Below are 12,916 nucleotides of genomic sequence, written 5' to 3'. Positions count from 1 at the left end.
TAGCATAATTTCCTTCTTCTTATTACGCGGGATGATAGATTAGTTCCTTGGTAAGAATGACAAAGCGTATGAGTGGCAGGAACCGTGCCGCATGTGTACATGCTTGTCGAACCATCAGGGTTGTGAGTCTTGAAGCTAAACGTGCCGCAGGGCCAGCCAGACAGTTGACTGGCATGCCTGGTAGCTTTTTGTGAAGATGTCTGGTCTACGGACTGCCCTGATGGAGGCGGCCTACGGGGGAAAGGAAGGGAATTTGTCTGGGGTACGCGAACGACGTGTTGAGAATGGGCGTGACTGGCCTGAGGTCCAGCCCAAGACAGGCAGAGGACAGGGACTTGGAACAAGGTGGTGACAGGCTGTGCATTGTAAGTGCCTGACGAGAAGTACAGGGAGACGATGGCCGCTCTCTATATAGAATCTACATCACCTACGCCTCCATGGGGGCCGAGGCCTCTGCCTGCGGCGCATCATGTTGCCGTCGCACGTTCGGCGCCGCGCCGCCCTTGTCGTCCCCAGCCGCGTCTGCACCTGTCGACCGGCGCGCCGAGGCGGGCGGCACCTCGTCCAGCACGGCGCCCGGCTCGGCCGTGGCGACGGACGGCCTCCTCTCCTTGCGCATCCTCGCCCAGAGCATGCCCGCGACGCACACCAGCAGCAGGCCCGTTGTCACGACGGCCACGACGACCCGCCCCGGATGCCCTTCGCTCCGGGCGTCGATGCGCCGCACGGTCCACGGGTAGCAGTCCGACTTGACGGCGATGTAGATGCCCAGCCCGACGTACAGGACGGGCACGGCGTAGCGGGCGTACTTTTCGGCCACGGCCAGCACGTGCCTCTGCCTCATGACGAGGAAGGCGACGAGGCACCACGCCCCGACGAGGACGTAGTAGACGAGGACGTAGACGGCGACTTCTGCCCCGCGCGTCTGCGAAAACAGCGGCACGTAGGTGCTGATGTTGTCGCCGCCATTGACGACCGTCACGAGGGCTACCTTGACGACGCTCCTGGCGCCCGCGAGCCGCGAGGCGTCGTCGTCCGGGTCTTGCTCCTGGCGGGGGAAGAAGAGGCCGGTGATGCTCCACAGCCCCAGGAGGATGGGGAACAGGCCGAGGAACCCGATGGGCTGCGAGGGGAGCACGAGCGAGACGCCGAAGCCGACCATGCTGACGGCGACGATGACGGTGAAGCCGAGATACTGGCCGAGGGCGACCTTGAGAGGGGTCAGGGTCTTGGTGGTGGACGCCTCGGCCATGAAGGTGACGAGGACGAAGATGTCGTCGATGTTGGTGATGGCAAAGGAGCTGCACGCCGTGCCGATGGCCTTGCCGAAGCGCATCGTGCTTGCTCGGCGGTTTGGTCTGACGAGGTCGTCGAGTTTTCTCGGGGGACGAAGTCTGCGCGGGCCGGGTCAGCACTGGGCCTCCTGAGCCCGACAGCCCGACAGCCCGACCCCGGAAGGCAGAACAGGCTGTCCACGATGGCCTCGGCCGGCGGGAGTTGGTTGCGTCGAGGGATGCGAGACGTGAGGATGGGACGGGTCGTGCCGAGCGGCGGGTTGTGGCGGTGCGCGTGCGCCTCGGGGGTCGGGAGTCACGGGACTTGGTGCTGGAACTGGAACGACGTGTCTGAGAGCAGCCGGCGCCGATGGCCGGGTACGCAGTTAAACCAAGGCTCCGGCGGACTAAACAGGCACAGACGGACACGGTTGGAATTCGACATCAACCGCCTCGAAACCACGGCGGCTCGGCACGTAGGCAGCCCCGGGCATTGTGTCTAGTCTCGACTCGGACTGATACAAAAAAAGCCCCCAGTTCACGCCTCCGACTCTAAACCGCTTCGCAGCACCCCGTATCACGCACTGCACCGCGACGGTCCCCGGCTCAGCCACGATCCGGGCCTCGTCTCCGAGAGCCGTGTCCAACTAGCACGCTATTTTCCATGACCTCCAAAATGGAGCACCGTGGTAGCACTCATATTCCTTGGCATCTTCTTGCTCGCCCATGGTGCAATCTTCATCCGTGTACAGGTAGACTGTTGCCACGTGGTCAGCGCGCGTCTCTGCGGCGTGGCGAAAATCGCCCCGGGGCCAAGCTTACGCGTGCAATGCGCGCTCAGCCGAGTAACAAAGAGAGACTGGATCGGGATGCCGGTAAACCTTTGGCATTCACGGTGCCACGGGTCATCAAAAGCCATCAAGGTCCCGGTGGTTCCCGCTGAGCAATTCTTGACCGTGTGGAGACGGAACTCGCCCAGGACCTGGTTTTGACGGCGAGCGGCGAGCGCAACGGAAGTTGGGACGAGGGCGGCCAGGGCCACGGCGACGAGGCTGGCACGCATGACGGGACGTGAGGCGGGATATACGGCTACGGCTTCGTTGCTGGCCGTTGGTGTCGCGTATCTGGGGACAGCACAGCGGAGGGGGCGCTCGACGTCTTATATATATATACGTGGCAGCTTGCTGTCGTGCTGCTCGCCCTCGACGCACGCAGGAAGGACCCTGGTTGATCGAGAAGCAGAGCACCTGCTTCCGTGGCAGGAGACCGAGCTGTATGTACGCTGCGACGTGGAAGCCGCTAGGATTCCGACTTTTGTTCCTAGAGGAGCACATGTATGTTGCAGTTCAGACGCTGGGAGTCGAGCCGGGAGTGGCATGGCAAGGGGGGCCAAAGCCAATAGGAGGTCGTATTTTTTTTTTTTTTTTGCAGCCAGCATATAACTAGGGCAGAACAGGACCTTGACTTTCCGACCAAGTCTCTTGTTGGGATACGTCTGCGATTGCTTCCACGTCACTTGACCCATGTTGTGGTTGACACGTACGGAGCACTACGAAATAAAATGGTTGCAGTGAACATCAATATAACCCCCACAAACTTCCTTGTCTGGTCACTTATGGCTAAACTTGCGAGGGTTTGACTGTACGTGGGGAGATGCCATGGCTGTGGCACGGCACTGCTGTGCCAGTTGGCCCGTTATTAACACGTCGAGTTGCAAAGGCCTCAGTAGTACTCCGTACATGTCCATGTATGATGCGGCATTCATGCAGGTAGACGGGAGGACTTGATCAAGTTGCCGTCCGTGGAGGACATTTGCATCGGGTCTGGAGTCTGGAGTCTGGAGTCTGGACCATGATACAAGGCACCATGTCTCCTCCTCGGGAACTATGGTGGAGAGAGAATCCTCGTCCAAGTTGTTGCAAATGAAGACGGGATGAAGAATTTCAAAGTCAAGAAATTGTGCACTGTATCGGCATACCGTCCTCGAGACGCTCTGGATTCCTTGGTCTGGGTGGAAGTGACGCAATGGAACCGACCGGGACGTGTGTCGGACGAGGCAGAGCGGGACAAGGCCGTCTCCGGAGAAGAGTCGGGAGAACCGGTGATTGTCATGGATGAGCGACGACAACATGATGAGACAGACGGCTGACAACCGTTGACGGGAAACTAGACGAAACAGAATGTGATTGTATTTATCTTGTCTTTTTTTTATTGAAATTACTCAGTAAGCAACGGAATAAAGATCAATACACACTAACATGGCTCTGACATGAGGCCTATTTCCACATGCTCGTGGCGCTAGGCCCAGAAAAAAACAGAAATGTGGTCCCCCCCCTTAATGTGCAATCGGTAGTTATCTGCGACCTGGACATCTCAGCAACCGCCTCACCTGATTGGCCAATGATGACGAGCAGGTTTCGACATGGCCACGAAACTCTCTTCAACCTTCTCGCACCGGAAAAGCTGCGTATGCCTTGGCCCCCTTCTCGCGGCCGAGCGACTGTGTGCGAGGCCGGCTCCATCTCAACAACCGCAGGCGAGCGGCGGGCATACCGAACAAGAGCCTGCTGCGCATGCTATGTTGCCTCTGCACTCGGACTACAGCCGAGATGCCTGCCCTGCCAGTTGCGCTGCTCGGCGCAATCGCCTTCACCAGCGTCGTCGCCGGCGCCGCCACCAAGGAACACGTCGACGGACTCCCGGCGTATCATTACAATGCGCCCATCAAGGTCGAGTGCATGAACCGAAGCTCGTGAGTTTCTTTGCCCCGGGCTGCGCAGCCGTGCTGGATGGAGGAGAAGCAAGGCCGGTGCTGACCATGGCGTGGCGTGCCGCAGAGAAACCGGCGAGCACATTGAGAAGAACAACGAGATACAATGGGTCCCGTTCCCCGTGTGCAACGAGACGGGGAAGCCGCTCGAGTTCCACTACGGCTACGAGGGCGAGCTCAACTGCACGCTCGACTTCATCTCGGACCCCTTCTTCCACCTCCTCGAGTTCTACATCCACAGCGACGCGCCCATGTCGTGTCGTCTCCCGGCCAGGCCGCCCGCCCACGTCGAGGTCGTGGGCGAGAAGCCCCCGGCGCAGGAGTACGTGCCGCTGGTGTTTGCGCTGGCGGGCACGCTGCAGATGAGCCACATGCACATCAGCACGCACATGAACGTGCTGCTGCACAGCATGCCCAAGCACCACCAGCGGCCGCACGACAGCGGCGTCCTCGACTCGGCCGTTGCCTACAGCACCAGCCCGCTGAGCCACATGGAGGGCACCGAGACGGCCCGCATCATGCCCGGGGAGCCGCTGCCCTTCAAGTTCTCGGTGCGCTGGTTCCCCACGCCGGCGCTGCCAAAGACGGAGGGACGCGTCGAGTGGAGAGGGCTCGGCGGCCACATCTACGCCACCACTGTGTTTTACAGCCTGGTCTCGTTTGGCGCCGGCGTAGTCGTCGCGGCCATGTACACCCTCGGCGTGGTTCTGCCGCGAAGATTGAAGGGGAGGTCCATGGGCGGCGCCACGCCGTTGGGATACGGGCTGAGCAGTGGCGGCCTTGGCAACGGCTGGGGATACACAAAGAAGGACTGAGCGGGAGGGTCAATATACTGAGCGGTTGTCCTCTCTTTTCTTTTCTTTTCTCTCTTCTTCTTCTCCCTGTTTCTGTTGTACATTCTGCATACGTGGCATGACATGACGGGTAGGATTGCCTGGCGTTCCTTGGCCGATTTGCATGATTCATCATGGGGAGTTGGGGCTGGCGACCTTGTGCCGAAGGACTCTTGTATCATGTCAACGGAGCTTTCTTTTTGAGCTGGCTTCTGTAGCCAAGGGTCAAATCAATACACGCGGCTTGACGGGCCAGGTACAGTGTCTGTGTATAACCACACGCCGTCTCATCTAGGGCCTCTTTGGATGGTCGTAGACCCTCGCCAGCAGTCTGAGGTACATGTCCACGGCCATCAGGGCGGCTAGAAGACATTAGCCTATCCAGCCCGGACCGGATACATCAACACATCAGAAGGGAACTTACGAATCACAGCAAAAGGCAGATATGTGCCCCAGAACAGCTGCGGTTTATGCTCGGCACGGAGCTTGTCGGCGCCCATGTACCAGATATCGTAGGCACAGGCCGTGGATCCCATGAAGGTCAGGCATGCGTAGACTAGCCCGGCCAGTTCGGTAGGTCCAGAGGTGGGCTTCATCGAGCCGAGCTTGTACGCGAGGTACAGCGTCAGCGGGAGCTGTATGAGCAGTTCGACGTAGAGGAAGGCCTCGAACCAGGGCTCACGGGTGGACGAGGCAAAGTAGGGGTCGCCCGAATGAGTTGTCCACCACTTGCGGAGGGAGACGATGGGATGAAGGGGGGCCGAAGGGGATTGCCAGAGGAGGCTGGGATAGAACGGGACGAGGTCGAGGGCTGGTGACGGCCGAGTCAGCTTGGTGTCGTCTTCATATTGTCTTGGCCGCGGAGGTTTGGTGGGTGCGTACTGAGCATGCCGACGAGCTGGGTGGCGACGACGGGCAGGTAGAGTTTGTCGCGAGTGCTAGACGACATTTTTGACGCGAGGGGACGACGGAAGAGAAAGTTTTGCTGATGACGATTTCTGGCCGGTTGAAGAGGTGCAAGTTGCAGGATGCAGGACGCAGGACGCAGGACGCAGGACGCAGGGATGCATGTTGCGCACGAGATTGCCGTTTCAGGAAGTCTCCAACCCTCGCGGGCGCTCTCCTCTCCTCAGGCGCCAAGTCGGAACCGAACCACATCATCATCATCACCATCATCATAAGTAATACCAGGCATTCCGCTCTCCCTTTTCTGCTCAATAGCATACTGTTGCAACCAGCTCTTCCGTCTCGTCAACACTTCTTACTATCGCAGCACACCAAGCTAAACGTCACAGCATTGTGGCTCCCACACTCCCCATGTCGAGATCTGCCCATGAATAAAAGCCTCGACGACCTGGTTGCCATGCTGGAGCTCATCAAAGGCCAGAAAAGCAGCTTTGTACCGGGACAGCTGCCATGAGAGCAGTCAAAGCCTTTGGCACTTCGGCCTGACAACTTACAAGCACCGTCTACCGTGCCAGACACAGGGTAACGACATCTGTAATCATGCACTTTCCGCTGCATGGCGTGGCCTCCACAAGCATTCCACCCCGGGCTTCAGTGTGAATCATGCAGAAAACAATACGAGTCCGCCTTGTGATGAGTCTCCTCAGTACACTATCCGAGATGGCATCCAGGCTCGGGCCCTGCGACGCGGCCCCAGATGGCATCAATTGCAAGCCAGCAACCGATGTACGCGCACATGTCGGGCCGGAGAATACATCCTCTCAAATCGCAAGCCACAAGGCCAAACCAGCGAACACAAAACGATACACCCCAACCAGGCCTTGTCATCTACTGAAACGTGGCGTTCTTGTACGCGCTGAGAAAAATCTCCAGCCGGAAACATGGCCGCATGACAGCCCTCTGTTCATCTGGGACATTGGAGAGCCTGTCCTTCATGAAGAAACAAGTAACTTAAACAAAGCCGCCACTAGCGAGACCCCGTCTTCCTTCATGCCCATCCACAGTGGAAGCGGACGGCCGCGCAAGACAGTCTCACACGTCAGTTCGAATCAGGTCACCCCCTTTTCTCCGAGCACTCGTCCAGATTGTGATTCGAAACGTGTGCGCTGCTCCCGCCCGCTCCGTCACATGTCACGAAAGAAAGAAAAGCTGTTCGACGCTGTGTAACGACCTTTTCCCTCCCGCCCTACGGAGTACGTATCAAACCAAACGTCTGCGATGGTTGAAACCGACGTCGAGGCCCGTCATCGCGTACATACGCAGGGTAGCCAGCTCGGCTGCCAAAAACATGGTCGCCTGCAATTGACACGCCGTCACCCGACACACACACACACACACCCAGAAAGAGAGAGAGAGAGAGAGACCGTGGTCATCTCCAGCCCCTGGTTCCCGGCGACTACACAGTCGTTCTGTACATTACCGCCACATGTCCTCTAGACCAAGTACAAGGCACGCGGTGGAAAAGACTGAAGACTGGATATCCAGGTGACGCCGTCGGCCGACGCTCCGTCCGTACGTGACTAGCACTCGCGACCATCTTCGGGGTGTGCCGTGCAACCCCAAGGGCTCCAGGCAGCCTGTGGCTTTCGAGCCGGCCGGGACTCCTCCATACTCCGTACTTGTCCGATATTTGCCTTCTGCTGCGACCTGATCTGTCATACGTGGTCGTGGCCACGGTGGCGTGGGGCGACAGAAACACCTACGGAGTACTCCGTACCTTGCCTGCTGCACTCGATGTCACACTTCAGAAGCATGCGTGATATGGAGCCATGTCTCTGGTGCATGACTTTTGGCGCAACATTACGCTTGGGCTCTCCGGCCCGCCAGGACCTACCTCCCCGCGAGAGAGACGAAAAGAGGCCCGTGGGCTGAGGGCCATGGAGCCGGGATAGCGATAGATGGATGGATGATGTGCTTCAGACAGAGGCAGATGACGTGCTGCGCCGCGCTGGCTTTGCTCTGGGGCATGCAGCTCAGCGGCATCTGGCTGTTTATTCGGGTTATTAGGCGATATAGACTTCCAGGCATAGCAAATGGGAAGTACTAGTAGTTACCATCCCGTCAAATGTGAGAAGAGCGGAGTTTGCACGGACGTATGAAGGATACATCCCCCAACGCGGCCAAGCACGACAATGGGTATGCGAGCAAGGCTGGCATGAGAAGTTACACATCAGGGAGGCATGGGGTGATTGCCGAGATGCACCAGGCCTGTCGACGGCACGATAGGCACATCTCTGGGCGGACGCAATCGATAGCTCGGCCGAGATGCTCTGCGCTGAACGGGCCAGCGTTGCGAGTGGCAAGGGTTAGGGCTTGTTGACTGTTTGAGAATGAGGCCCGCTTCATATGCAGGTGTATCTCGTCTACTGGTACGTAATACTCCAAGAAAGAAGTTCTATCGCCCTGGTGCTTGTCAAGTCTCTATATATCCCCGTACGCCCCCAACTAGGCCCCTTGGGCGCGCTTCGTTGCCGCCTCATTCAAGGCATCCAAAACATCGAGCGCCGTCACCAGCTGTGCCGTCACAGTTTCCAACCCCGTAGTGTTCGTCCGATCAAAGAGGTTGTAATGGTCCGCGTCGACATCAATGACCGCCTTGATAAAGTCGGGATGCCGCGCTTCCCATCCAAGCAGCTTCTCATCCCGGAAGAGATCGACCAGACACGGCGGCGCGGCGGCAACTTCACTGCGGCCATTGCTTCCATTGCTCTGTTTCGGTTTGGCACGTTTGATGCAGCGCATCAGCACGGCTGGCGGTGGGCTACCTCCCGCACCGGTACGCCATGTGTCAAGTTGCGCGTCCCCGACATAGGTTTGCACAGAAATCGTTTGCCACTTGTCATCGTGGACATCGGAGCCGACGGGCTTGTGCAAAACCTCCCCTTTTCGGACGGCGAATGCCTCACCCGCCACGGTGAACTTGGCTTCTGCGCCGGCGTCACTGGGTGACGCTTCCCACGGCGGCAGGTCCCAGTGTTGAAGCATGTCATCGCAGTTACTGAACGACTTCTGCACCCTTGGCGGCAAGCCGGCCAACTCGGGCTTGGACGTCGGCACAGTGATCTTGCTCCTCGCAACATGATACGGTGAGTCGATGATGAGAAGGCCAGCCACGGAAAAAGGATACGTCCCTGGGCTGGTGGCAATCACTCGTGCCACAGCCAGCGAAAGATAACCTCCGAGGGACCATCCTGTTGGCAACAACAAATATTAGCATTCATTTCCTTTCCCGTAACCCGTACTCACCCCTCTAAGGCCCGACTACTAGGCTGTACCAAAAGGACTTGGAAGGGTGGGCTAGGAGAGGAAAAAAAAACATTAAGGGGGAAGAAGAAAAAAAAACTCACCACCCAACATTACCGGGCCACTCAACTCCCCCGCAATGAGATGGGCATACTTCTCTGCCATTTCGTCCATACCTCCTTCCCACGGCAATCCTTCAAAGTAGTTGGGATTGTGGACGGCCCATACATCGCGACCTAAACTCCCCAGGACGAAGTAACTAAAGGTCGTCCCGCCGCCATCGTGAATCAAGACCAGCGGGAGAGGGGGGTTGTGAGCCTTGCCAGGGGGTACGAACTGCACTTGCGTCGGGTTAGGGCCACCCGGAAACATTGTTCGAGATGGGCGATGGGCCCCTTGCTTGGTCAACGCTCGGAAACAAATCGTAGGTTCGTGACTAAGATTCTTGAAGCGGGAAAAGAGGGTGGACGAAGACCAGGGGGGGTCCGATGTCCAGAAATGACGGGGCAAGACCGAGATAGGAGTCTCGTTTACCAAATTCGCCCCTGGTAACTACGTACTCGATGCTCCGGATACAAAGAGATGCAGGATCTGTCGCAAGAGCCAACAGCAAGATCTGTGCTTTATACCGTGGCAACGTTGTTCATCGGTGGCGTGTCGTTGCTTGATGGCCACGCCGCGTGTAGTCGAGGACAAAGGATGGCTCAACGGTGAACACAATGCCCGCACAGCATCTGGGTGTTGAGAGACGTAACGTGGCCCGTCGTTTTCAGCGATCTGGGATGATGCAAAGGCAAGAGATTAACCACAGGCGGGAGACAGGGGGAGAGGGGAGTCCAAAGGTCCGATTCGGGCAGCCCTGTTACTGCACGCCCATCCGTGGGCCGCGATGCATGGCACAAGGGGCAGACAACCAGATGTTCGAGTACCGAGATTCAATTGTCGAGTGTCGAATATGGGTTTGTATGTGGAAGCCTTCGTCGGTTGCCCGGCCCCTCACTTCCCAACAATGAAGGTGTACTTGAGGAGGTACTCAAGTACTTCGTAGGATGGTAGTTACTCCGTGCCGAACCTTACAGCCCCCACAGTCTTTCTTTCTTTTTCTTTCCTTCTTTCTTTTTTTTTATTCAGTCAATCAGACATTGAGTCAATCAACAGCGAGGAACTTTCAAGCTCCTCCCCTTTTGCTTCCTCACTTCATCCCACATGTGCTTTTGCTCATGTGAGTTGCTCAGCCAGCCCGCTGGCCTCGTACATCCGAGTACTCCGTAGTACATCCAATTTCTTGCTCTGTCCCTGCTACCAATGCTCTTCTCATGTAAGTGCATCGGACTCCTACGATGTAGTACGCACGCCGTTGGAGCGTGACAAGCTTTCGAGACTAATTGAACAAGTTGTCAACAAGTAGCTCAAAGCTCTTCAGTGTCACAATTTGTACTTGCAACAGAGAGCTTGGCGGTCCCATCTCCAGGCCGCCTGCCTGCCATACCGTCAGCTCTTATTGCCGCCATCGTCAGAATGACACCGCCGCCGACCCAGGCCCTGCGAACAAGTGTTGGCAATAGCCGCTGAGGCGACGGCCAGTATCCCACGCGATTTGGGTACACAACTGACGGAGTACATGACGACCCGGTGTAATGCCCTGCCGGTCCTGTCTGCCAGAGGCCAACAACCCCTTGACTCACCCTCCCCACTCGCATGAAAGCTCAGACGATAAATAAATATCCCAATCAGAAATGAACCGGATTCGCCGCATAAGAGCAGCTCCAATGACCGCCGCCGTTAACTCCCCTGTCCCTCCTAAAAGCAGAAGCCAAAGCTCAAATGAAATACCGGGCCGGAACATGCAAGGCGTAGCCAGCGTCCATCCCTGACCCTTGTCGCCATTGCCATCCCCTTGAAGACACTTTGGACAACAAGCGCTGCTTCAAACATCATCCTTCACAGGCAAGCTTCAACCAACTGCATTAGTTTATCCTTTGGTAGCCTTCCAACAAACTGCTGAAGCAACGTAGTTGCTAGGGCAATATCCGACGGGCTGCTGTCCCATCTGGACCCCGTCCCGTTGGCAAGAGTCATGTGCAGCGCCCAGCTGTTGGGCATCTAACCGCACCGAAAGCGGTTAGCGACTAATTCCATGGCTCGTCGGTGTCGTATTCATGCTTGCTTACCCCATGCTTGATCAAGTTCTTCACAGACTCCAGAGACTCTGCTTTGTTTATGTTCTGGGCATCGATCGTCTCGACCAGGGAGCGAATCTGAGAGAGGAGCGCATCGTCCACTGCTGGTAGCTCTGACGTGACCATTGACTCTGCAACTCTGAGTATCCCGTCATGGAAATCGCGGCGCTCCCAATATGTCCAGTCGTCAGCTGTCTGTGAAACGTCGAATATCACTTTTGATAGCCGTTTGTTTCCGCTGATGTTCTGTCCTGCTGCCATTGGAGTCGTGTCGCTGAACGTCCTGCTGTAATAAGCCGTGGCCAAGTCGTCGAAGCTCTGAAAGCCATTTGACTGCATATGCCTTATTACGCTTTCCATTCGCTCATCCATGGATGCGTTGCGAGCCGGGACCGGTCCGCTTCCTGTTGGCCCTCGAGGGGGGCTGTTGCTGTGCTGGGTATTTGAACTCATTTCGGTCTCGATTCGGGACGCTGTTGCCTCCAACATTGGAGAATAGCTCATCGATCCGGTTGAACAAGGTTGGGGAAGCCTGTGGGGAAGCCCGTCGGCTTTCCACACATCGTTTGCACTCTCTAGAGCGAATTCCACGCTCTCAGTGTGGGCTGGGGTAAAAGTCCCCATGCAGGCAGTTGGATCCTGGCTAATACCATCTATCAAATACCTTATCAGCACGAAAATGAACAAGCCGCCTGTGTCCAATAGCTTCAGGTATGAACGTACATTGTGGAAGTCCATCAGCACTGTAAGGGCCCTGACCCGGACAGCCAGAGTCTTGTTCGAGGCTATTCAGTCTGTTCAAGAGCTGCGTTTGAAAATGGAGACAGTCAAGGACAAAATCTTGAGATACCCTGTTCGATCTCTCAGATTCTGGCCTCCCGGGAGGAGATGGTAGTCCGTTGTTGTTCTGGGGCGACGGGTGAGAGTTTGGGGGGCTGTTCAAGAATTGGGTGTTGTGTGAGAAAAACGAAGGACCTGATTCTTCTGCAACGTGGTTGAAAATGTTGGTCTGAAGCATCGACAAGCTGGGTGGATGCTGGTCACTGCTCAAATGCGACTTGGAGGAGCCTCCGACGTGAGAAGGCTTCAGAACCGAATTGATGCTCGCGAGGCCATTGATGTTTGGGTGGCTATTTGAGGTGAGAGCATTGGGATTGAACGCAACGGGCCCGCCATTCACCCCTTGGGCTATCTCATTACCACCGTGGGCAACTGCGTGGATTCTCTGCCTCTCGTGGCTATCCAATCGGGCTTGAAGCTCTCCAAGCCTTGCTTTCATTCGATGACCTGTACCAGTTCGGAGATTAGCAACCTGACCTTGTGGGAAAGACTCAGTCAACATCAGACTCCAAATTGCGTCCTGGGCGCATAAATCAGGGAACCGACACCATGGCCACTATTGGATAGTTGACACTATGAAAGCCAAGTCTGGTAGCCATCCATGATGACTGACTTACGATATGTCCTCTGCGCCACCCGATTCTGTATTCTTTTCTTTTCCTTTGGATCCTTCACTCTGGTCCAATCATCCTCGATACTAAGCTCCTTGGGGTTTGGCAACGATGATGAGGTAGGACGCATCCTAGAAGTATTTCGGCGATGTCCATCGCGGTGGATGGGCGGGTGTGGCATGCCGGTATCGGTAGTCAT

General features: G+C 56.8%; 6 protein-coding genes across 6 annotated transcripts; 1 reads left to right on the top strand and 5 right to left on the bottom strand.

Annotated features, from left to right (window-relative positions):
* Positions 1-427: 427 nt before the first annotated feature.
* MAM_02661 (Cadmium resistance transporter) lies at positions 428-1,336 on the bottom strand (the record flags this gene model as incomplete). Its single annotated transcript, XM_040821460.1, has 1 exon — positions 428-1,336. The coding sequence occupies one exon, from the start codon at positions 1,334-1,336 to the stop codon at positions 428-430; it is 909 nt and encodes a 302-aa protein (XP_040680874.1).
* Positions 1,337-1,921: 585 nt separating this feature from the next.
* MAM_02660 (uncharacterized protein) lies at positions 1,922-2,337 on the bottom strand (the record flags this gene model as incomplete). The annotated part of the gene is made up of 2 exons (XM_040821459.1): positions 1,922-2,031; positions 2,097-2,337. The coding sequence occupies 2 exons, from the start codon at positions 2,335-2,337 to the stop codon at positions 1,922-1,924; spliced, it is 351 nt and encodes a 116-aa protein (XP_040680873.1).
* A 1,546-nt stretch (positions 2,338-3,883) lies between these two features.
* On the top strand, positions 3,884-4,859 carry MAM_02659 (uncharacterized protein; the record flags this gene model as incomplete). Its single annotated transcript, XM_040821458.1, has 2 exons — positions 3,884-4,026; positions 4,112-4,859. 2 exons carry the CDS (start codon positions 3,884-3,886, stop codon positions 4,857-4,859), a joined length of 891 nt encoding a protein of 296 aa, XP_040680872.1.
* Positions 4,860-5,168: 309 nt separating this feature from the next.
* On the bottom strand, positions 5,169-5,826 carry MAM_02658 (uncharacterized protein; the record flags this gene model as incomplete). Its single annotated transcript, XM_040821457.1, has 3 exons — positions 5,169-5,239; positions 5,302-5,688; positions 5,760-5,826. 3 exons carry the CDS (start codon positions 5,824-5,826, stop codon positions 5,169-5,171), a joined length of 525 nt encoding a protein of 174 aa, XP_040680871.1.
* Positions 5,827-8,288: 2,462 nt separating this feature from the next.
* Positions 8,289-9,458, bottom strand: MAM_02657 (Esterase-like protein; the record flags this gene model as incomplete). The annotated part of the gene is made up of 2 exons (XM_040821456.1): positions 8,289-9,034; positions 9,191-9,458. The coding sequence occupies 2 exons, from the start codon at positions 9,456-9,458 to the stop codon at positions 8,289-8,291; spliced, it is 1,014 nt and encodes a 337-aa protein (XP_040680870.1).
* A 1,757-nt stretch (positions 9,459-11,215) lies between these two features.
* MAM_02656 (bZIP transcription factor, bZIP-1) lies at positions 11,216-12,916 on the bottom strand (the record flags this gene model as incomplete). Its single annotated transcript, XM_040821455.1, has 3 exons — positions 11,216-11,919; positions 11,990-12,553; positions 12,724-12,916. The coding sequence occupies 3 exons, from the start codon at positions 12,914-12,916 to the stop codon at positions 11,216-11,218; spliced, it is 1,461 nt and encodes a 486-aa protein (XP_040680869.1).

The sequence above is a fragment of the Metarhizium album genome (assembly GCF_000804445.1).
Source record: "Metarhizium album ARSEF 1941 chromosome Unknown scaffold_4, whole genome shotgun sequence".
NCBI classification, from domain to species: Eukaryota; Fungi; Ascomycota; class Sordariomycetes; order Hypocreales; family Clavicipitaceae; genus Metarhizium; species Metarhizium album.
The sequence above is the reverse complement of the archived record's forward strand: the minus strand, read 5'-3'. Positions and strand labels throughout refer to the sequence as shown.